Source organism: Rhinopithecus roxellana, chromosome 8 (assembly GCF_007565055.1).
Source record: "Rhinopithecus roxellana isolate Shanxi Qingling chromosome 8, ASM756505v1, whole genome shotgun sequence".
Classification (NCBI taxonomy): Eukaryota; Metazoa; Chordata; class Mammalia; order Primates; family Cercopithecidae; genus Rhinopithecus; species Rhinopithecus roxellana.
The window spans coordinates 101829166-101855071 of NC_044556.1; the positions used below are offsets into that span (position 1 = coordinate 101829166).

The window sequence follows — 25906 nt, forward strand, 5'->3', positions numbered from 1 at the left end:
CCCTCCTCTTCTCCTCCGTCTTCTTCTTTTCCTTCTCCTCTTCCCTCTTCTCCTCTCTTCTCTTCCTTCCTCTTCCCTCTTCTCCTTCTCCTTCTTCCTCTTCTCCTTCTCGCTCTTCTCCTTCTCACTTTTCTTCTTCTCCTCCCTCTTCTCCTTTTTCCTCCTCTTCCTCTCCTTATCTTTCTCCTTCTCCTTTTTCTGTCTCTTCCTCCTTATCTTTCTCCTTCTCCTTTTTCTGTCTCTTCCTCCTCCTCTTCCTCCTCTTTCTTCTTTTTGGTTTCTTGCTGGCAACAATCTTCCCTACTTACTTACTTATTTATTTGAAGGAGTCTCGCTCCATTGCCTAGGCTGGAGTGCAGTTGTGTGATCTCAGCTCACTATAACCTCTGTCTCCCAGGTTCAAACAATTCTCCTGCCTCAGCCTCCCAAGTAGCTGGGATTACAGGCGCCTGCCACCACCTCTGGTTATTTTTTCTTTCGTATTTTTTTAGTACAGATGGGATTTTGCCATGTTGGCCAGGCTGGTCTCAAACCCCTGACCTCAGGTGATACACCCGCCTCAGCCTCCCAGAGTGCTGGGATTACAGGTGTGAACCACTGCACCCAGCCTATCTTCCCAAGTTCTAAATGTGAATCTTTATGTTCAGTCCTGGGCCATTTCTTCTCAGTGTGCAAACTCTCTGAAGGTGTTCTCACCACTCCATGACTTAATTACCACACAGGTGCTGATACCTCCCCAAATGTCCATCTCTACCCCAGACATCTGCTCTGAGTGACAGAATTGTATGTCCTATCATTCCATTGACATTTTCCCCTGGATGCCTCAGAAGCACCCTAGACCTATATAGCCTTATGTCCCCTGTATTTGCATTTAGGAGTCCATTGAGACTTTCAACATGCACAGCTATTTATCCTGCTACACAGGCAAGGAACCTGGGAATCACCTTTGACTCTTCCCTTTGTTTCATTCCTACTTCTAACCCAAAATCAGGTTCTCCCAAGTCTGCATCACTCTTCCCCCATCCTCCCTTTCCACAGCAGTCACTCTGGTCCAAGCCACCATCATCTGTCACCCAGACTACCACAGCGATCTCCTACCTGGTCCTCCCACTCGCCTTCTTTATTCTAAGCACAGCAACCTGAGTTCATACACACACATGCATTCATTCATATGTTGCTTAAAACTGCTCAATGGCTTCCCCTGGAACTTGAATGGAGTCTGATATCTTCACAAGTGTGTACGGGGCCCAGACAATCTGACACCTCCTGTTTGTCATCATGCCTTGCACCAATCTTTGACTTTGCCTTGTTCCTTATGTTCCAGCCCTCATGGTCTCTTCCTGGTAATGAGTTAAACTTTTTCCTGCTTCACCTATTCTGTTCCCTTTGCCTGGAAAATTCTTCATTTCACCCTTAAAGGAGCTCCTCCCTACTCATCCCTCAGGTCTTCATTTAAATATCACTTCCCTGATAAGAATTTCCTCACCACTTCCTTTATAACACCTGATACTGTTTTTATAACTCTCACCACAATTTGTAATATCACTTTCTGAGGTTAATACTTGTCTTTCCTTCTAGACCAGCAGTGTCCAATTTTTTGGCTTCCCTGGGCCACATTGGAAGAAGAATTGTGTTGGGCCACACAAAAAATACACTAACACTAATGATAGCTGATGAACTAACACAAAAATCACAAAAACATTTCATAATGTTTTAGGAAAGTTTATGAATTTCTGTTGGGCCACATTCAAAGCCATCCTGGGCTGTGGACTGGAAAAGCTTGTTCTAGAGTGTAAGCTCCATGAAGTCAGGAACTATAATTAAAAACAAACAAACAAACTTTATTTTTTAGAGCAGGTTTAGGATCTCAGCAAAGTTAAAGGGAAGATATAGAGACTTTTCATATGCCCCCTGTTTCCACAGGCAGTGCCCTCAACAGAATTTATAACAATTGATGAACCTACATTGACACATTATATTATCACCCGAAGTCCATAGCATGATTTTTTTTTTTAAATTCACAATCATGTGCTCGTCCTAAAAAGGTGTCCAGCACATAACATTCTCAGATGCCAACTTGCTTAGATATTGCAAATGTACCTCAAACTTTGTGACTTTTTTATACCTTCAAATCTCAGGCTTCTTTCAGTTTCCTTCCCTTGTTGTGTTAAGTGTCCCCCAGAACACAACTCAGATATCTGGGAGTCATCCTGGACACATCCCTTCCCTTCACCCATGGCTTTCTATTGATCTTTTAATCCATCGACTTCTTTATTTTCTTCTATTACTAATGTTACTATCACCACATCATCAACTCCAACATGATTGCCACCCTATACTAACCTTGTCTAAGCTACCATTATTTCTCATGTGGAATTATAATATCCTCCCAACAGATCCAATTGAAATACACCTGAGATGCTCTCTTTTCTATCCTTTTTTTTTTTTGTTTGTTTGTTTGTTTTTTGCCTTTTTAAAAATTGCACAAATTTACAGGCTACATGTGCAATTTTGTTACATGCATAAAGTAACAAAAGTCAGGACTTTGAGGGTATCCATCACCCAGTTAATGTATATTGCACCCATTAAGTAATTTCTCATCATCTACTCCCTTCCAATCCCCTCACTCTTCCAAGTCTCCATTCACTGTCATTCCACTCTCTATGTCCATGTGTACAGATTTTTTTTTAACACCCACTTATGAATGAGAACGTGGGTATTTGCCTTTCTGGGTCTAGCTTATTTCAGTTAAAATAATGACCCCAATTCTAATCATGTTGCTACAAAATACATGATTTCATTCTTCTTTACTACTGAATAATAGTCCATTACGTATTTATGCCACATTTTCTTTATCCATTCATCCATTGATGTACACTTAGGTTCCTTCCATTTCTTTACTGATGTGAATTTTTTGAACAGTGTGGCAATAAACATACAAGTGCAGGTGTCTTTTTGATATATCGATTTCTTCTCCTTTGGGTAGATATCCAATAGTAGGATAGCTGGATCAAATGGTAGTTTTATTTTTAGTTCCTTGATAAGTTTCTATACTATTTTTTCATAGAGGCTGTACTAATTTACATTCCCACCGACAGTGCAGAAGAGTTCCCTTTTCTCTGCATCCTCGCCAATGTCTGTTTTTTGTTTGTTTGTTGTTTGCATTTTTAATAATAGCCATTCTGACTGCTGTAGGACGATATCTCATCTTGGTTTTAGTTTGCGTTTCTCTGATGATTAGTGATGTTCAACATTTTGTCATATACCTGTTAGCCATTTATATGTCTTCGTTTGAAAAATGTCTATTCATGTCCTTTGCCCGCTTTTTAATGAGACTCTTTGATGCTTTTCTTGTTGTTGAATTATTTGTTTCTTGCATATTATGGATGAATGAGTAGTTTGATGTCAGATTAATTGTTTGAAAATATTTTCTTGCATTCTGCAGGTTGTCTCTTCACTCTCTTGATTCTTTCTCTCACTGTGCAGAAGCTTATTAGTTTAAATAGGTCTTGTTTGTCTGTTTGTTTTTGTTGCCTGGGTTTTTGAGATCTTAGTCATAAATTATTTGCCTAGACCAATGTTCAGAAGAGTTTTTCCTCGATTTTCTTCTAGTATTTTTATAATTTTGAGTCTTTTGTTTAAGTCTTAACCCATCGTGAGTTGATTTTTGTATGTGGTGAGAGGTAGGGGACCAGTTTTACTCTTCTGCATGTGGCCATCCAGTTTTCCCAGCAACATTTATTGAAGAGTGTATCCTTTCTCCAATCTATGCTCTTGTTGGCTTTGTGAATGCCAACAAATATGGCTGTAAATATGTAGCTTTATTTCTGGGTCCTCTATTCTGTTCCATTGATCTATTTGTCTGTTTTTATACCAGTACCATGCTGTGTTGGTTACTATAGCCTTATAATATAATTTTAAGTCAGGTAGTATGATGCCTCCATTTTTTCCCCCTCAGGATTTCTTTGGCTATTTGGGCTCTTTTTTGTTCCATTTGAATTTTAGGATTTTTTTCCCTAATTCTGTGAAAAATGACATTGGTATTTTGATATGAGTTGCATTGAATTTATGGATTGCTTTGAGCAATATCGTCATTTTAACACTAATTCTTCAGATTCTTGATCATGGGCTGTTTTTCTGTTTGTTTGCATCATCTATAATTTCTTTCGTCATTGTTTTGTAGCTTCTCTTGTACAGATCTTTCACCTCCTTGGTTAAATATATTTTAATTAGGTATTTTAGGTATTTCAATTAGGTATTTTAATTTTTATGTGGATATTGTAAATAGGATTGCCTCCTTGATTTGTTTCTTAGTTAGATTTTTTTGTTTGTTTGTTTTGTTTTTTTTTTTTCCTTTTTGTGGAGAATGGGGTCTCGCTATATTACCCAGGCAGGTCTCGAACTCCTGGGCTCAAGCTATCCTCCCGCCTCTGCCTCTCTGAGAGCTGGGATTACAGGCGTGAGCCACCGCGCCCGGCTCTTAGTTAGATTATCACTGGTCTATAGATATGCTACCAATTTTTGTACATTGATTTTACATACTGCAACTTTACTGAATTCATGTATCAAATAAGAGTTTTTTGTGGTGTCCTTAGGTTTTTCGTGACATAAGATCAAATTGTCAGCAAACAAGGATAATTAGACTTCAGTTTTTCCAGTTTAGATGCCATTTATTTCTTTCCACTGCCTAATTGCTCTGGCTGGGTCTTCCAGTACTGTAATGAATAGTAGTGGTGAAAGAAAATATCCTTGTTTTGTTCCAGTTCTTAGAGGAAAAGTTTTTAACTTTCCCCATTCAGCATAATGTTAGCTGTGGGATTGTTGTATATGGCCTTTATTATTTTGAGGTATGCTCCTTCTAGCCCTTGTTTATTGAGAGTTCTTATTATGAAACGATGCTGAATTTTATCAAATGCTTTTTCTGCGTCTATTGAGATGCTTATATGGTATTTGTTGTTGGTTCTGTGTATGCAACATATCACATTTATTGATTTGCAGATGTTGAACCATACTTGTGTCCCTGATGTAAAACCCACTTAATTTCTAAAAACACACAGCCTCCCTCCCAAGACTGAACCAGGAAGAAATTGAAAACCTGAACAGAGCAATAATGAGTAGCAAGATTGAATCAGTGGCCAGGTGCGGTGGCTCACGCCTGTAATCCCGGCAGTTTGGGAGGCTGAGGTGGGGGATCACTTGAGGTCAGGAGTTCCAGACCAGCCTGGCCAACACGGTGAAACCCCCACTTTATTAAAAATACGAAAATTAGCCAGGTGTGGTGGTGCACGCCAGTAAACCCAGCTACTTGGGAGGCTGAGGCAGGAGAATTGCTTTAACCTGAGAGACAGAGGTTGTGATGAGCTGGGATTGTACCGCTGCACTCTAGCCTAGGCAACAGAGTGAGACTCTGTCTCCAAAAAAGAAGAAAAAAAAAAGATTGAATCAGTAATAAAAAGTGTCTCAGCAATTAAAAGCCCAGGATCATATGGATTTACAGATGAATTGTACCTAACATACACAGAACTAACACTAATCCTCCTGAAACTGTTTCAACAAAATCAAGGAGGAGGAAATTCTCCCTAACTGCTCTATGAAGCCAGTATCATCCTGGTACCAAAACCAGACAAGCATACAACAAAAAAAGAAAACTATAGACCAATATCCCTGAATAACATAGACACAGCAATCCTCAACAAAAATACTAGCAAACAGAATGCAATAGCACCTCTATCTATTCTGTACTTTGTAGCCATTGTGTTCTTTTCAGACATTTAGGTGACCATGTCAGTCTTTCTATTTAAAACCCCTTAATAGGGCCGGGCACAGTGGGTCAGGTGAGCCTGTAATATCAGCACTTTGGGAGGCCGAGGCAGGTGGATCGTCTGAGGTCAGGAGTTCAAGACCAGCCTGGCTAACATGGTGAAGCCCTGTCTCTACTAAAATTACAAAAATTAGCCATGCATTGTGACAGGTGCCTGTAATCCCAGCTGCTTGGGAGGTTGAGGCAGGAGAATTGCTTGAACCCAGGAGACAGAGGTTGCAGTGAGCCGAGATCATGGCACTGCACTCCAGCCTGGGTGACAGAGCGAGACTCCATCTAAAAAAATAAAAATAAAAATAAAAATAAAAAAACTAAAAAAAAAAAAAATCCCTTAATGGCTTTTAAGTTAAATATGGTGCTTTAATTTGCCAAAGTATCCCAAAATGTGTGGCCTCTCCTCTCACCAGCCTCATTATTAGTGAGGCTGCCCTTTTTCTTCTGCTGGCAGTCACACTGACCCCTTTTTGTTGCTTGTCTGTCTGCGCATTCCCTTCCACCACAAGATCTCCCACATGTCCTCTTCTTGGAATGCTCCTTTCTATGCCTGGCTCTCATCCTTTGGATCAGGGCTGTCCAATCTTCTGGCTTCCCTGGGCCATAGCAGAAGAAGAATTGTCTTGGGCCACACATAAAATACACTATAATATTAACAATAGCTGATGAGCTAAATTTTAAAAATCACACAAAAAATCTCATAATATTTTAAGAAAGTTTATGAATTTGTGTTGGGCCACATTCCAAGAGCCGTCCTAGGCCGCATGTAGCCTGCAGGCTGTGGTTTGGACTAGCTTGCCAGATCTAAGGTCAGGTTTACTTCTTTCGAACATGTCTGAGTTCCTTGACTCAACAATTTTACTTCTGTAGGTACTCATCCTTTCTGTACTCCCAGTATGGAAGCCTTCCCTGTTTGTGGGAATTACATGATTGCCTCTGTACTCCACCAGACCATGTGTTTCATGAGAGCAGGCATGTCACTTGGTTTTCATTACCATCTTTCAGATTTTATATAGAGCTCAGTAAATATTCATCAAATGAATGGATTAATAAATAAATGATAAAGCTCAATCAGTAGCTGGGTTTTTACATACCAAATGCTTATCTACAGGGTGCCTCACATTTGCTTTCTAACAGTCTGTTTACTTTTCTGCAGCTATGTAGTTTAAGTACTAAAATGCTACATTACCGATCCCTGCTGCTTAATCTAGTAGTAAATATTTGCTGAATGCATGTAAGGCCAAGAACCCACTCCCAACTAATCCTTTCTTGCTTCCCTTATTTTGTGCTTTTCTAGCCTTTCTTTTTTTTTTTTTTTTTTTGAGGAGTCTCGCTCTGTCGCCCAGGCTGGAGTGCAGTGGCCGGATCTCAGCTCACTGCAAGCTCCGCCTCCCGGGTTTACACCATTCTCCTGCCTCAGCCTCCCGAGTAGCTGGGACTACAGGCGCCCGCCACCTCGCCCGGCTAGTTTTTTGTATTTTTTTTAGTAGAGACGGGGTTTCACCGTGTTAGCCAGGATGGTCTCGATCTCCTGACCTCGTGATCCGCCCGCCTCGGCCTCCCAAAGTGCTGGGATTACAGGCTTGAGCCACCGTGCCCGGCCTTTTCTAGCCTTTCTATCAGCTTTGCCGATCCAACTTGTAGTGTGCTCTTTCTCTCACCACCCTTCATCAGACTTAAAAAAAAGTTAAACAATGTTAAATCATCAAATAAAGTGGTTAAATAAAGACGGTACAGAAACCAAACACTTTTCATTCAAACAAAGAACTTGATATGGTTGTGGTGTTAATAAATATATTTTAAATATAATCCATTGCTCCGATTTTAAAACCTCCTCAGATTAGGCATTGAGTACTCAGATATAATATCCAAAACATGATCTATTGAAGAAAACAGTCCATCCATTGGAGTTAATTAAAAGTAAAACTTTCTGTACTTCAAAAGAAGTCATTAAGAAAATGAAGAGACAGGCCACCAGCTGGGAGAGAATGTCTGTGAATCAAGCACAATTGTATTAATAGGATTTGTAGTAAATTATACCAATCCTAACAAAGGACTTCCCAGACTCAGGCAAAATTTCTGCCTCAGCCTTTAGAGTAGCTGGGGCCACAGATGTGTGCCACCATGCCTGGTTAAAATTTGAATTATGTGTCAAGATGGAGTCTCTCTATGTTACCCAGACTGACCTTGAACTCCTGGGCTCAAGCAATCCTCCTGCCTTGGCCTCCCAGAGTACTGGAATTATAGACCTGAACTACCATGCCTGACCCTTTGGCCAGTTTTTAATACAGTTGTTTGTTTTTTCTTGTTGAGTTGTTTAAGTTCTGTGTGGATTCTGGATGTTAGTCCTTTTTTGGGAGCATAATTTGCAGATATTTTTTCCTATTCTGTAGGTTGTCTATTTACTCTGTACATTATTTTGCTGTGCAGATGCTTTTTAGTTTAGTTAAGTCCCATTTGTCTATTTTTGTTTTTGATGCATTTGCTTTTGGTATCTTCATCATAAACTCTGTCTAGGCCAATGTCCAGAAGAAGTTTTTCTGGGTTTTCTTCTAGGTCTTACATTTATATCTTTAATCCATCTTGAGTGAATTTTTGTACGTGGTGAGAGAGGTGCAATTTCATTCTTCCACATATGGCCATTATTTTCAGCACCATTGATTGAAGAGGTTGTCCTTTCTCCAGTGTTTATTTTTGTTAACTGTGTCAAAGATCAGTTGGTTGTAGGTGTGTGGCTTTATTTTTGGGTTCTGTATTCCTTTCCATTGATCTATGTGTCTAATTTTGTACCATTACCACGCTGTGATAGTTACTATATCCCTATATATTAGTCAGGCAATGTGATGCCTCTGGATTTGTTCTTTTTGCTTAGGATTGCTTTGGCTATTCAGGCTCTTTTTTGGCTCCATATGAACTTAAAGTGTACCAGCTTAAATGTTAATCTCATCCAAAAAAGCCTTCACAGAAACATCTGGAATACTGTTTGACTATTTTGGCACGATGCCCCAGCCAAGTTGATACATAAAATTAGCCATCACACATAATGAGAAATATTTATGAAGCATCTAATGCACCTCAAACTTACCCCAGTATTTCTTTTTACCCTTAACCTATAGTACATGGTCAGATCTTAGTACTCCAGTCAACTCTTCTCTGCACCCACCCCCCCACAGGCCCATGATCGCCTGCTTCTGTAGGTTGTCTGTCTTGTTCACCTACCTGAAATATTTGCCTCCTCATCTCTTTATCCTTTATTTCCACATATCATCATCTTGGAATTTTTTAATGATCTTTCTTGGAATATCTTAAAGATACTTAAAATGTAACTTTTTAAAACTTGGAATCCTACTTGGTTTTCTTATAATTCTTGACTCCTCATCTTTTCTCCTATCAGACTGTAGTGTCAAGACAAACATGTAGAGTAGGACTCCTGAAAATATCAAATGGAAAACTTGGGAAATAAGCAATGTCTAAGTTTTAGATTGCATGCCATTTTGAGCAGTGTGACGAAATCTCACGCCCTGCTGCCTTGTCCTGCCCAGGATGCAAATCATCCCTTTGTCCCCCTGGCCCATGCTGTGTAGGCTGCCTACCTGTTAGTCCCTTAGCAACAGTCTTGGTTATCAGATTGATTGTCATGACACTGTAGCGCTTTTGTTCAAGTAACCCTTATTTTACTTAATAATGACCCCAAAGCACAAAGTTAAAGAAGCTGGCAATTTGAATATGTCAAAGAGAAGCCATAAAGTGCTTCTTTTAGGTGAAAAGATGAATATTCTCAATAATATTTATAATTAATAATTAATAAGGGAAGAAAAATACTGTATACTGAAGTTGCTAAGATCTACAAAAACAACAATTCTTCTGTCTGTGAAATTGTGAGCAGTATATTGTTATAATCGTTTTATTTTCTATTAGCTACTGTTTTTAATCCCTTACTATGTCTAATTTATGTGGTAAATTTTAGTATGTATCATAGTATGTATGGATAGGAAAAAGTATAGGGTTTGGTACTATCTGTGGTTTCAGGCATCCACTGGGGGTCCTGGAACATGTCAGCCATGGAGAAGGGAGGACTACTGTAGTACAGGGTACCTTAGATATGGTGGTAACTTAGTAAATATTTATGGACTTATATATTTATGCACATATGGTCTATATAATAGTTCACTGTCCATGTGAGTTGAATTCATACTTTTCTAGGTAGTTTGGATTGGGGAGGAGATTATGAGGCTGAATTAATTAGTTATGAGAAGATTATAGTATTGATGACATAAAACACTGTCTCTCAGAAACCCTTCAGGATGATATTAACTAATTACATTTTCTATGGCTCAGGCCTACTTTTGATGTCAGTAATGGTGTTACTTTGTCTCTCAGTCTGGACTCACATTAACTACATTCCTGGCATGTCACACTGAGGTGTTAATTTGCAGTGATAACAACTGTCTTATAACCCAAAATATTCAGTTTTTACAGATCAGCTTTGGAAGACACATTGTAATCAGAAGATTTCTTGGTGGGCGTGTGCTCAAAGCTTTAATTGCCTGAGTTTATGATAAATCCTAATATTATGATCACTCTCAAGTTCCCTCAGAGCTGGGTTGGACATCCCTATTTGATACTTTTTTTTTTTTTTTTTTTGAGACGGAGTCTCGCTCTGTCGCCCAGGCTGGAGTGCAGTGGCGCAATCTTGGCTCACTGCAAGCTCCGCCTCCCGGGTTTACGCCATTCTCCTGCCTCAGCCTCCCGAGTAGCTGGGACTACAGGTGCCGCCACCACGCCTGGCTAGTTTTTTGTGTTTTTTTAGTAGAGATGGGGTTTCACTAGGTTAGCCAGGATGGTCTCAATCTCCTGACCTTGTGATCACCCGCCTCAGCCTCCCAAAGTGCTGGGATTACAGGCTTGAGCCACCGCGCCCGGCCTCTTTGATACTTTTATGCCTTATGATTATCTCATTGCACTGAAGATACTATCATAATTGCCTTTTGTCTGTAGCACAGGGCCTGGCACTTGATAGCACTCAGTAGGTATTGACTGAATGAATAAATATAGGAATGGAGGGTGCTGGTAAAAATTTTCCTGTCCTCTGGATAGTGTTTGAATAAGTGTAATCTATATTTGTTCCTGTGAGTTTGTTTTTTATTCTGTTGCTGATCTATCCCATTTCAATGTGCATATTCTTTATTTAGCTTATTTTATACCTTCAATCAGCTCTTGGTCTACCCACAGTTTTGCAGTTTAACACTAGAAAGATAATTTCATGGGGTTACTTTTTTCATATATAACAGAATTTAACTGATACTTGTGTGTATATAGATGGATAGATATCCATATGTATAAGCTTATATCTGTCTAAATGGTTAAGCATATACATATAGATACCTGTCTATATGGAAATACATATATATAATGTACATATATGTATATATGCATAACCATCAACCTATCCACACATTATTATAATATTATAGAGATAAGTATTATGGGTTGTAGATAATTCCCACATTCTTACTGGAACTGGCCAGACCTTAGAAATTCTGTAATCCCAAAATATTATGCCATTATTTCTTACTCTATTGAGGCAGGAGAAACCACTCAGTGCCATGGGTGCTAAAGACAAATTGTCTCAAAATGTCTCTTGTATATACCCATTTCTATAAAAGGTAAAACAATAATATCACACACACACACGCGCACACACACACAAACCACATATATCTGCTTTAGTATGTACACAGACTCCCCAGCAGGATATCGAAGAATTGGTAACAATTGATGCCTTTAGAGGAAGGAAACAGAACTAGAAGGGACTGGAGGAAGACTTACTTTTCATTGTGTTCCTTTTTGTGCCATTTCAGTTTGCAGTGTCTTATCCCTTACTCAGAAATGAATAATTAGCAAATCAATAAATGTTCCTTTTGCCTTAAAAACAAGACTTCTGTTGCGCTTTCAAGGTTGTATCTCATTGCTACTGCTGTCGTGTTGGGTTATTCTGGACATAGAGAAGAAATGATCATACTTATCTCTGGTTTTGTTTTCCAGGACTTTGTTGGCATTAGGGTGTCATGTGGGTATATCAGATGAACATGCTGAAGACAAGGTGAAAAAAATGAAGCTACCCAAGAAGTAAGTTGAATGACTAGGCAATATTAAATAATCTATGTAGAGATTTAGTGCAACCAAATAACTCTTGATGGACACACAGATGCCTTGATTTTATTGAAGCTTTAAAGTTCAGATTCAAGGCTGGGTCCCGTGGTTCACACCTTAATCCCAGCACTTTGGGAGGCCAAGGCAGACGAATCACCTGAGGTCAGGAGTTCAAGACCAGCCTGGCCAACATGGTGAAACCCTGTCTCCATTAAAAATACAAAAATTAGCTGGGCGTGGTAGCACTTGCCTATAATCCCAGCTACTCAGGAGGCTGAGGCAGGAGAATCGCTTGAACTTGGGAGGCAGAGGCTGCAGTGAGTTGAGATCATGCCACTGCACTCCAGCCTGGGCAACAAAGTGAGACTTCATCTCAGAAAAAAAAAAAAAAAAATTCAGATTCAAAAATTTAAACTAACTAAATTACCCTAGGGGTTACATTAAGTATCTGGTGAAATAATAGTTTCTATCACATTGCTGAGTGATGAAACAAAGCTCAGATTGTATTTGGGAGTGTGTTATAAAAACTGTGTTATTTTCCCAGTGTGTGTGTGTATGTTAACAGAGTTATCTATATTTCTAAATGATTACATATAGCTTTCTACTTTCCGCTCAGAAATCTTTATAATTTTATTTACTTTTATGATACAAATATATTCGAGGATTAATTATGAAGTCAGCATTATTATCCACATTTTAAGATGAGAAAATTGAGGTTGATAGATGCTATAGTACTGGTTTGGCCTGCTCTTCTATGACCTGTATCTATGATCCTGCTTAAGACCTCACCTTTCTCATCTGCCAATGGGCATTAGTAATACCTACTTAACAGGGATTAGGTATTAAAGAAATATTCAATAAATGATAGCTATTTCATATTACTTTCTTATTTATTTACACTTAAGTATTCAAGCTACTTTTCTGATGTGCAGGACTTGTAAATAGCAAGCCTGTAGATGTATTAAATAATAGCATCAAGATATAATCAAAGTAGCCACCTGTAATCTCTGTCAGTCACCTCAGGTCTCATGTTACCCCAGAAAAACATAAAATCCAAGTAGAAATTGTGTTTTTGCTGGGCAAATGCAGATTTAAGCAAGTCTTCTAGTTCAATAGTCTATGAACATTTTTACTCAGGTGCTCCATAAATGAGTTTATAAAAACTGTATTGTTACCTTGCGCATTTTTAGGTTCTAAAATTTTTCTTTGAAAATTTAAATAGTTCCAAAAGATGTGATTTTATGGTACATTTTGCATATTTACATTTCAAAATGACACTTTTTCATCAACTTTCAGTGTATCTTATGAGCGCAGACCACAGTGTTCAGATATCTGCCATCATCTGTTTAAAAATGACATAAAAATGTTGATAATGGAGAATTTTACATGATTTCATTTTCCTTTTTGAACAATATTTTCAAATTATTTCTCTTACTGTATAGTATGCTAATCAATATTTTATCCTTGACAGTCTTTGAGTGCTCTATCCTACATTATAACTAAGATATGTATCTATATTGAATTTTTAATTGTTTTAATTTTCTGTGATCATAGTCATTAAGTTAAAATTTTCCTCCTGAGTTATCATTATTGTAGTACACAGGTGCTCAAAACAACATAAATTATTTTTAGTACACAGGTGCTCAAAACAACATAAATTATTTTTAATAAATATTCATAAAAAATAGGATTTTATTGGAAATAGCTCATGGTAAGATGGATTTAGCTGTTCTTTATCCAATTATATTATGTATTCACGTATATATAATATTTATTGATAAAGTCAAGTTGGCAGAGTGGTTGCATTCTTCGTTCATATAAATAATTTTTGTTATTAAAAAGATCATTGGGTTAAGTGAACCAAAAACCATAATTGTTTATTATGAAAAATCATATGTAATGATTTTTTCAGGGTGACAGCTGGATTATGCCCTTGTTCAGGTTCTTGAAAGCCAAAAATTGGAATCTACCTAACTTGAAAAAGAGTTTATTATCCTCTCATTTTCATTATCCTCGTCCTTTCCAAACCACTCTCAGGTTTTTTGGAAAGTATCCAAAAAAGGCATTATTAAGGCTGAAACAGAACAAAACCAAAAACCAAAAACAACAACCTGATAATTATACCTGTTACTCTTTTACTTAGAAGGATAAGAAAGTAGAAATGTTAATTTCACATGATCTTTGACAGCATATTACATTTAATCAATTGTTTGTATCAAATGCTATGTGCGAGTGTTTGTGCATGTGTGTGTATGCATTTGGGGTACAATTCAACTTATTTCATGTATAGAATCTGACTGTTATAAAATCTGATTGATAAAAGCAGTTTTCACTGTCAAAACAACCAGCTAAAACAGAGTTATCTTTTGTCAGAAACATCTGGTTGTCTTTTTCTGTTGAAACAAATGGGTTCATGCATGTCCCCATGACAATCGTCTCAATTCTAATTTCTAACTTTAAGATAAGTAGATGATAGATTGACAGCTAGATGATAGAAAGATAGATAGATGGGTGGGGCACAGGGTTTAAAAATAAGTTTGTCTCATTGAGGAAGTAATGTCCTCTGCCTTGAGTATTTATTAATGCATATTCCTTGTGTTACTTTCACAATGCAACACAGCAATTATTTGAGAGTCGGCGAAGGTATGGAAAAGCTGAGACCCTTAAACGAAAGCTACACTTGGACATGCTGACATTCTGTGTACTATTTCTCAATTTGCCATGAGATAGCATTTTATTCTTTCTCTATTGACAAAAACCTTCATAATAACAGGTATACATATATATGCAGATCAGTGCAAGCCTAAAATGTTGGGGTTTTTTAACAACCATTTTGCAAGCAATTTGGCATCATTGTGTAAAATTAAACATTTGCACATCTTGCTACCCAGCAGTTCCACTCCTAGAGATATACCCTAGAGACAGTTTGCATCAACAAACAGGAAAACTATCATTCATAGCAACATTATTTGGAATAGCAAAAGAATAAGGGGGGAGTTATAGGAGGTGGAAGGAATATTCTTCAATAAGAAAATGAGTCAAGTTGGCTATGATCTAATAATAAAATCAAGGAATTATAAATGACAACATAGATGGACCTAAAAAACAATAAGGGTGTAAAAAACATATTCTACTAGGTGATGCAATGTAACACCATCTTTGAGGCTCAAAAGCAAGTAGAACTAAAAAATAAAAACTAAATACCTATTTTGGAGATACATACTTTGATAAGGACTGACTTTTTAAAATCAATGAAATTCTAATTCTAGGTAGTAATTATCTTTGGTGTATAATCTAGGCAGGGATGTAAGATGGGGAGGAGCACACAGATGTAATGTTGTTAGTAATGTTCTAACTGTTAACTTGGTGATGGATTAATGAAGTTCATTTTATCATAATGCTTTGAAGCATATACTTTCGTAGTTATTTTATAATGACTTTTTAAAATTAAAATGTGATGACAGATATAAATTCAGAAATACCCTTACTCATAACAAATGTAAATGGATTAAATTCTCCATGTGCATAACAGAAATTGTCAGATTGGATTCAAAAAGATAACTTACAGTATACAGCTATAGGAGGTATGTCAGGAACTTTAGCACATAGAAAAGTTGAAAATAATAAGAATGATACACTAGGCAATACTGCTCAAAATGAAACTGATGTACTTTCCTTTTATCAGTTTCTGCATAAAACAAAATTGCCCTTAAAGCAACAGTAATATTAAGAAAAGAAGGTCACTATATGGAGGATCGAGAAAACAAGCATCATGCTATAACTACTCATGTGTACACCAAGTAAAACAGCTTCAAAAATCAATGAAGAAAAATACTAGTAGATTTTCAAAAGGAAATAGACAAATATACAATCATAGTGATAGACCTAACACAACTCTCAGAAACTTATGTATGTAACATAAATATTAACAAAGATTAATAAAAATATAAACACACACCAATTAAAAGCTTGACATATATAGAGTGCTGCATGCATGAAACATTTATAAAATTTAATATCCTTTAGGACATTAGACACTGATATCATAAAGATCACATCCACTGGATCACAAAGAATAACAGCATAAAAAACAAACCATGACACATTTAGACATTTAAAAATATACTTCTAAATAGGTTATTGATCAAGCATATCATCTGGAAAATTATTTACTTATTTACCGCTCTGCCTTTGTTTATTTCTAATTCAAAAAGATAACCCATATTTCTTGATCTTGCTAAATGAACCTATCCTTTTCTCATGCCTTTATACTCTTATAAATGGATGATTCAAAACCAAATTTTTAAAAAACTTCTTAATGTTTTTGATTTTGTTTATTTCTTAGGTTGATGGATACAAATGTCATATATTTATGGTATACCACATGATATTTTGAAATATGTATATGCTGTGGAATGGCTAAATCAAGCCAATTAATGTATTCATTACCTCACATAATTCCTTTTCTTTTTTTTTTTTTGGTGAGAACACTTAAAATCTACTCTCTTAGCAATGTTCAATATGTAATACATCATTATTAACTATATTAACCATGCTGTACAATAGATCTCTTGAATTTATCCATCATAGAAATTTTAAAACCCAATAATGGAAAAGGAAAATATTTCATATTAAAACATATGAATTGCATATATTAAGTATTACTCAGAGAAAGTAAAAGAAAATAAATTATAATAAGAGCAATACTAATGAATTTGGTGAGGGTGGGATGAAATATAAACACCAATGATGCCAAGAGCCTGTTTTAAAAACCTGCTAATCAGGGGAAAAATACTCTGAAAATATTGACAAAGGAAAAGGAAAAACAAAATTGTTAGCAAACTTAGGAATATTTTGAAAAATGTAATAAATGTACATTAAAACTTTCTGAAGGTAAAAGTATGGACAGTTGTGTAGAATAATATCAAAACTGATCCAATGAGAAAGAAAATGTGAATAGAGCTATAACTATTAAAGGAATTGAATCAAACACACACACACACACACACACACACACACACACACACACCCCAAACAACTTTTCTATGGATTTCTACCAAATACAATCTCAAATAAAGAGGAAGAAACACTTCACAGTTTATTTTCTGATGATACGATTTTCATATCAAAGCCCAGATCAAGACAGTATGAAAAAGGGAAATTATAATCCATTGCTATTGTGAGCATAGATGCAAAAATGCTAAGTGATACACTGGCAAACAACTTAGTAGTATATTAACAAAGTATAATATGACCAAGCTGAGTTTATTCTAGTAGTGAAAAGATAGGTTAACATTAGAAAATGTATCTATTAAATTCATGCCTAATAAAGAAGAAAATTCATGTGATTATCCCAATATATTTAGAAATAAATAATTCATAAGTTTTTTTATTGACAAGCACATAAACTCTTAGAAGGCAATACTCTGAGAGAATCTTTTAACCTAACAAAGGCCAACAGAAACCAATAATCTATAAGTTAAACCCCAAATTTTTCCTTTAAGGTTTAGGAATGAGACAATGTAAGTCACTACTACCTGATGTATTCAATAAGGCCAATGCAATGAGACAAGAAAAAAATCATGAGGTTTGGAAAGGAAAAACACCAAATTGCCATCAAGAGCAGGTAATATTATTGCATAGAAAACTCACGAGAATTTACAGAATTATTTCTAACAATAATAGGACCCTTGACCATTCCTTAACTTTGCTGTATTTCTTTTTAATTGTGTTTCTACACTTGATGTTGTTTTTCATGTCCTCTAATCTGAAATATGCACTTACTAAAGGAAAAAAATCTGTGCATCAGAAGCATCTGTTAAGACTTGCAGAACAATATCAAGAACTCCTCAAAATTAATAAAAAGATGCCCAAATAGAAAAATGAGCAAAGGATTTGAACATAATTCATTTAAAAAAACCCTGCAGATCCAATAAGCATATGAAAGACACTCAACTTCAGTAATAATCAAGGAAATATAAATTAAAATCACAATGAAAAGCTATTTCACCCCCACCAGGTGAGAAAAAAATGGAAGACTATGTAAATTAGTACAACTACTATGAATTTAGCCTAATCTTATAAACCTTATAAAGTTGAAGGTGACACATTTCTTTTCCAGACATAAACTTTAGAGATACTTTTGTCTCATGCAAAACAAACCTGAAAAGAATATTCATTACAGCATACAGCAAATAAAATCCTGTCTGAATATTGATTTTGATAATCGGTCAAGTTCAATATATCAGATTGTAATAGCACTGAATTGGAAACAATGTAAATTTCCATCAAATTCCCATCAATCCCTTATACAGTTGGTTTTTTGTTTGTTTGTTTTGTTTTGTTTTGTTTTTAGATGGAGTCTTGCTCTGTCACCCAGGCTGGAGTGCAGTGGCAGGATCTCAGCTCATTGCAAACTCTGCTTCCCGGGTTCAAACAGTTCTCCTGCCTCAGCCTCCCTAGTACAGCTGCCTGCCACCACGCCCAGCTAATTTTTGTATTTTTTAGTAGAGACAGGATTTCACCATGTTGGTCAAGGTGGTCTTGAACTCCTGACCTCAGGTGATCCACCTGCCTCAGCCTCCCAAATTGCTGGGATTACAGGTTTGAGCCACTGCGCCGGGCCTAAATACAGTTTTTATAGATTCATGTAATGGCATACTATAGAGCAGTTAAAATGAATTAACTATAGCTAGATAGATTCATGGACAAATCTCAAAAATACTACTTAGAGCCAAAAACAAAAAATCATGTTCCCAAAAAGGTGATACAGTATAATACCGTTTAAAGTTGAAGAACATAAAATATAATTCTACAGATAATTCATAGAGCCAGATATATGGAAGAACAGTATAAAAATCATGTCTAGGAATAGTCAGCTTCAAATTCAGAGTAATAATTCTCTCTGGGGATAAGGAGGGGATTGGAATTGAGGTGGTGTAATAGAAGGAGAGCTTCAGGTGTATTCACTATTTTTTGATACTTTTGCATAGGCCTGAAAATGTTCATAGTAATAACAAAGAGTTGATTGATAACTGAAACCAGGTTTTAATGAACTTAAAAAACATGTTAGTGGGAAAGAGGAGATAGTAGGAATATAACTAGTCTTTAAGAAGTTCAGGCCAGATGTGGTGGCTCACGCCTGTAATCCCAGCACTTTGGGAGGCCGAGGCAGGCAGATCACCTGAGGTCAGGAGTTCGAGACCAGTCTGGCCAACGTGGTGAAACCCCGTCTCTACTAGAAATACAAAACAAAAAATTAGCCGGGCATGGTGGTGGGCACCTGTAATCCCAGCTACTCGGGAGGCTAAGGCAGGATAATCACTTGAACCCAGGAGGTGGAACTTGCAGTGAGCGGAGATCGTGCCACTGCACTCCAGCCTGGACGACAGAGTGAAACTTCGTCAAAAAAAAGAAAAAGAAAAAAAAAAAGGTGAAGATGGTATTGATGGTATTCATTTCAAAAGGAAATAGTGTTTAAAGAAGTTTTCTTGGCCTGGCCTGGTGGCTCACAGCTGTAATCCCTGCACTTGGGAGGCCGACGCAGGCGGATCACTCGAGGTCAGGAGTTCCAGACCAGCCTGGCCAACATGGTGAAACCCTGTCTCTACTAAAAATACAAAAATTAGCTGGGCATGGTGGCACAACCTGTAATCCCAGCTACTCGGGAGGCTGAGCCAGGAAAATTGCTTGAACCTGAGAGGTGGAGGTTGCTGTCAGCCAAGATCACACCACTGCACTCCAGCCCGGGTAACAGAGTGAGACTCTGTCACAATTAAAAAAAAAAAAAAATGATAAAGCATAGGAGACACATGAGCATGTTTATGTAAATAGTGGGAAGAAACCGGGGGGGGGGGGGGGATGAATTTTTAAAGGAGAGAGGTGATGATTAAGAGCAAGGTTTCTTATTTCCACCCTTGTCCTGGTGTCTTGAATTCTACATTCCAAGGGACTTAATACCGACTGGATTAGGGAGAACCTATAAGTATTACCAGGTAGAACCTATAGGTATAACCCATAGGTATAACCAGGTGGGTGATTTTAAAGGTCTATTCTTCTGAACATTCCATATGGATGCACAGACCATATAACCTAGATACAACCTATATATGCTGATGAAAGTCGTAGATTAGAAATTGTTTTAGCTTTTCTTAAAATACATTATTTAAGCAAAATATAATGTTCACAAGAAGATTAATTTTTGTTTAAAATCTTGGTAAGAACCAGTATTGTTTTCTACCAGGTTTACCTCTGTCGTTTCTAAGTTTGACTCTCATTTCCACTTGCTGAAAGCATATATTTCCTGAGTCCCAGGGTTTCATATGATACACATATGCATTTTAAGTTGCTTTTGTGTAACTGTTAGAAATATGGTCGATTCCTACATGCAACCCTTGGGCTATGGTCTATGAAAGAGCAGTATCATAGCATTATAACCTTTTCATAGCCCAGAAGATTTCTACTGCTGTCTCTTTTGCATATATTTTAGAGACATTTTGATAATTGGTCAAGTTCAATATATCAGTTGGAATTAAATGCTATATTCCCTATTAAAAATAACCAATTTTTGTACTGTGTAGCCAATGGAGCTGGAAGTCATTATCCTCAGTAAACTAACGCAGTAACAGAAAACCAAACACTGCGTGTTCTCACTTATAAGTGGGAGCTAAACAGTGAGAACATATGGACACAGGGAGGGGAACACCACACACTGGGGCCTGTAGGGAGTGGGGCACGGGGAGGGAGAGCATTAGGAAAAAGAGCTAATGCATGCTGGGCTTAATAGTTGATGGGTTGACAGGTACAGCAAACCACTAGGGCACTTATTTACCTATGTAACCTGTACATCCTGCACACGTACCTGGAACTTCATAAAAATAAATTTTTTTAAATAGCCAATTTTTATGTACATCTTGCACATGTACCTCAGAACTTAAAAATAAAAACATTTAAAAAGGGTCGATTTCTGATATATAATAGACATCATTTAACTGAAAATTCTTAAGAAATTTTGAAGAATGGATGATTCATTGTAGTTTTTTCTTTCCTTGTGTGCCTCTTTTCTCCTTCCTCTCAACCAAGCAGTGAAGACCACAACACATTATCATCTATTCTTAATTTCACACATCTTCCCTCATTTATTGTAGCTAAACTCTTGACACTCTGCATAGTTTGATGAGCCAGAGTGAAATTATTATAGCTATAAAGAAATAAGCAACTGAAAAACAATCCACTCACTCCAAGAGCTTGTGGTCCTCACTATCTCATAGGCCTAAGTGAGTGTTTGAGATTGTTCGAAAAGCTGGAGATTTAAATGAAAATAAAATCCTGTCTGAATATGAATGGCATTTATTTAAATTTCCATTTAGCACTTATCTGTCATGAAATCAACACAAGACACGGTAAGTCAAAGGCTGCTTGAGTGTTTAAAAGCATATTAGGGCCGTGCGCGGTGGCTCATGCCTGTAATCCCAGCACTTTGGGAGGCCGAGGCGGTCAGATCACCTGAGGTCAGGGCTTCGAGACCAGTCTGGCCAACATGGTGAAACTTCGTTTCTACTAAAAATACAAAAATTAACCAGACGTGGTGGCAGGTGCCTGTAATCCCAGCTACTTGGGAGGCTGAGGTGGGAGAATCACTTGAGCCTGGCAGGCAGAGGTTGCAGTGAGCTGAGATCACATCATTGCACTCCAGCCTGGGCAACAAAGGTGAAACTCTGTCTCAAAATATTTTTGTTTTTAAAAAAAGCATATTAGGATCATCTGAGAGGTTTCTAAAACTACTGCTAGGTTTTCTGCTCTTCCCAACATGCCGTTACCCCTAGTGCTGTGAAGCTACTACATGTGACAGGAAACTGTGATAGCTCTCAGGCATAGTAGGGTAGATAAAAGGCTGAGAATGATATGCTTGATGCACACGCACACACACACACACACATTTAAAATGACTTTCTGAAATGAACCCATTAGATACTGAATGTGTACCCATATGTATACTGTTTATATAGACACAAGCACGTGTACAAAATTCAGTTTTGTAAATATTTACCTAAGTGAAAAATGGTTTAGAAACACAGTTGGATTTTTCTGTAAAGATGAGGCACTGTAATTATGAAGAAAAGAAAAACCCTTAGATACTCTTTATATGTGTAGTGGGTAAATTTCACAGACCAGAAATTTTAAAAAGTACCAGTGTGCCGTGTTCTTCATTTTCTCTGATTGGGCTTAATTTAGAATTTAAATCCAATGAGCCTTGTAGCCAGAATGCAGCCTGACAGTGTTAAATTAATTCTAGTTTGTTTAGGGCAAACGTAATTATATCAATATTTTCTCTGTCTAGTCTCACCTTTAGGTCTTGATTCCAATGTCGTCTTCTCAAGTGGCCTCCCTCAACTTCTTTAAAATTGCACTCTATTTAAAAACGTACTTCTTCCTATCCCCCTTTCCTACTTGGTTTTTCTTCATAGTATTTAAATCTTCTAACATACTATGATATTTTACTTCATTTGATTTACTACTTGATTCTTCATTGAAACATATTTCTATAAAGATATACATTTTTGTCTACACTTATTTATTTATTTATCTTGAGACAGAGTTTCGCTCTTGTTGCCCAGGCTGGAGTGCAATGGCACCATCTCTGCTCACCCCAACCTCCGCCTCTCGGGTTCAAGTGATTCTCCTGCCTCCGCCTCCTGAGTAGCTGGGATTACAGGCATGCACCACCACGCCCGGCTCATTTTGTATTTTTAGTAGAGATGGGATTTCTCCATGTTGGTCAGGCTGGTCTCAAACTCCCGACCTCAGGTGATCCACCTGCCTCGGCCTCCCATGTATTATTACTTCCTAGAATAGCACCTGAAAGCATTTTACTGTTGAATGAATATTTGACGGTGAAATTGAACACGAGATTTATGCCCCTCTTATTACCAGGCTGCTTATGTTCTGGGCACTCAGCTGATAGGGAGGTGTCATTCATCCTTGGCCATTCTCATCTGAGTTTGCTGCCTTCGACTGAATTGTCTTCATTCATCTCTGCTGGTGTTTTACGGGATGTGTGTGTTCTACACTTTTTTGGTATTGGGTTCACATTGGGTGCCCTCCTCCTCTCTGTGAGTCACTGTTCCTTCTTGTGCCTCATCCAGGCCTCTCTAGGAGTGCTGGAAGCCTAAGAATGCTCTCTCTGGCTGCTTGGAGATTGCAGCCTATTGGTGGAGGGAGAAGGAAGGGTTGCCACAGCCCCATCAGCCTAGAATTAGTTTGTCACCATATCTGTACTATTCATGGGTTTGGATCTGTGAAATTATGAGACCCTGCCATTCGGCTGAGTACAATCTGGGAAGCAAAATAGAAGTTCACTTTGGCTCTGCGATCTGTCTGGTCCTCACTTGGGCAGAAGGGTGGGGAGAACTTGCCTCCCCTGACTCTCCTCTCCTCTAGGCTCTGGAATTTTCAGCCTATCTTACACTGGAGGCCCTGGGTTCTTTATCTGTTCTTTTCTGTCCTAAAGCATAAGGGCTTTGTTCCTTTGGTATTCAAAAGCAGAGATTTTAATATCCCAAGGCCCTGCTATAAAGATCTTTGTCTCTGCATTGAATGTTCAAAGACATTTTAAAATCCAAAAGCCAAGTATAGCTTTTTTTTCCCTCTCTCTCTCTTGAAATGCCTCCTTCTTGAGAGCAGTGGATACTTCATGGTCTTGTTTCAAAAGGGCTGAGGAGTGGAGGAAGCCCTTCAAGTAAAAAGGAGTTTGGGGTTGGTGGAGTAGGGCACATCTTCATATTACACGTTTTTATTTAAAAACAAACAAAAAAAGTAAAAAAGTAGAAGAAATATAACCCTTGTTTTCTCCCTTCTGATTTCTACATAGAAATTAATCTTTCTGTATTTGTTTTCTGGAGAATGATTCTGCATATTCTCCATACGTTTTCTGTGAAAATGTCAGCCTAGCATTCATTTCTAGTAGGTGTGCTTTCAGCAAAACTTGCTCTTAATGTCTCTGGTGTGCAGTCATCTGAGATTTCCCATTTGTTCCAAGGTACTTGGAGGACTGATTTGGCTTTGAAATTTACAGCTAACGCTCCCTGAACTTGGCTGTAGCCTTTATATGTTTACCGTACATCTTTCACAATATAATGATTTCCACGCTTCATTTAACTTGATTCATTTTAAACAAGTAAGCTTGGGAGGTGGGGGTGGCTTAAAAAAAACAAAAGATTGGTGCTTACTGTTTTTGGTATTCTGCCTGGTTTTTGTTAAATCACTTTAATTGGCCCTTTAATTATATTACACTGAGCCCTCGTTTCAAAGGCTCATCTGGAATACCTGCTTAGGAAAAATGTGGGTCAGATGAGAATGAAGCACAAAACTGAGCTGCAACTTAACATGACAATTCCTCAGTGCAGCCAAACACTGTCAATTTTTTGTTTATATCTTTGATGATTTGATGCAAATAGAATCAACAGTTGGCCGGGATCTCTGTTGTTTTGTTTTGTTTTCAGAGGTATTTAAAAAAAAATTTTTGCTATCAGGAAAGTGAAACCTAAACTGTTAGGTATTTTATTACTCTCAATGTCATTGTTTTATTCTTTTTTATTTTATTAAAGTATGTAGTTGCCAAAATAAAAGAGCTAATGACTATAAAAGTATTTTGATACTTTGTAAAGTGAGCATATTAAATCATTTGTTTAACTTCATATATATTCCTCATAAGCTAATTTTATAGGATGATTGATGGCACAGAAAACGTGCATGGTAAAGAAAGGAGGTAAAAGCTATGTATACCTATTAAACAAATAAATTGGAGGAGAAAAAAATCTGTTGGCTGATTGTGGCAGAAGTTTCTCATGATGTTTGAGAAAGTAAAAGGTAATACAGAGACATCTTAATATGAGCAATATGTTTTTTGTATTAATATAATAATAATATGACTTTTTCCCATTTTGATGGCTATAAAATTTTACTTTCTGAGAGTCATTTTAGTATTTTTTTATTTACTTTAACTTTTCAGAAATCAATCTGAAATTTTACTTGAAACTATTCAGCTTCTGATTCATGTGAATTACATTTGATTCAAAAGCTTTGTTTATTTTTAAACACAAATAGGTAATAATTCAGATTAGCAGTTGGTTGTCCTTTGTGTACCTAATTAAATTGTATTAATAAGGTGAAATGAACATTGTTTGTCAAAGTACACTTATTTACTTTTAAATATATCTCATTTTGATATAACGATTTGATTCTTAGTTTCTTTGTCAGAATGTACTACACACAGAAGAATGGTTTTGTAAATTATTGCTGTTACCATTAATTCATATTGGTGAAACATTCATGATATCAATAGTTTTATCCATTATAGTTGACTCAAGTCCATGAATTTCATAGATATTCATATTTATTTTTACTGTACAAATGATTTGTTGTTCAAAAGAGGTGGAAATAAAAAGGTTCGGGTGAAGTGAGAGTTTGTAACTGTAATTTGGATGGGGTTATTAGCCATTAAAAAAACAATTCTAAGCTTCAAATCCTTTTTTGTACAAGGGTATAGAGAAAAGAAAGTAAAATAAGTTATAGTTTACCTCTGAAAATGAATGTGAACAAATTGTCGGACTACTTCAACAGATGCAAAAGCATCTCCGTAAGTTTTCATTGAGATCACAGATTAAAGCAATTTTAGAAGAAATCTGCATGGGAAGAAAAAAAATAGAAAATAAAGAGGAATGATTATGTCAGTATTATCCAGCCTCACACATTAGTAGAACTTGTCTATGAGTTTTTATGGGGGAGGACCTCCTTCTCACCTTCCACCTTTCAAAAGTAGTTCCTCGTTCCATGAGATATTTCTAGAAAGTCTACCATTAAAAGTTGGTTTCCAGAAAGTATCACTCCTCTTTGGAAATGCGTGTATCCCTCATGAGGGTAGCAATGGTTCCAGTCAAT

General features: G+C 37.0%; 1 protein-coding gene across 4 annotated transcripts in view; it reads left to right on the plus strand.

Moving 5' to 3' along the window:
* The window catches only part of RYR2 (ryanodine receptor 2), a 793619-nt gene that overhangs the window by 480376 nt on the left and 287337 nt on the right, over window positions 1-25906 (plus strand). For all 4 annotated transcript variants that reach the window (XM_030936088.1, XM_030936090.1, XM_030936089.1 and 1 more), the window contains exon 25: window positions 11861-11944. In XM_030936088.1, the coding sequence (XP_030791948.1) occupies window positions 11861-11944 (84 nt within the window). The remainder of the gene's footprint in view (window positions 1-11860; window positions 11945-25906) is intronic.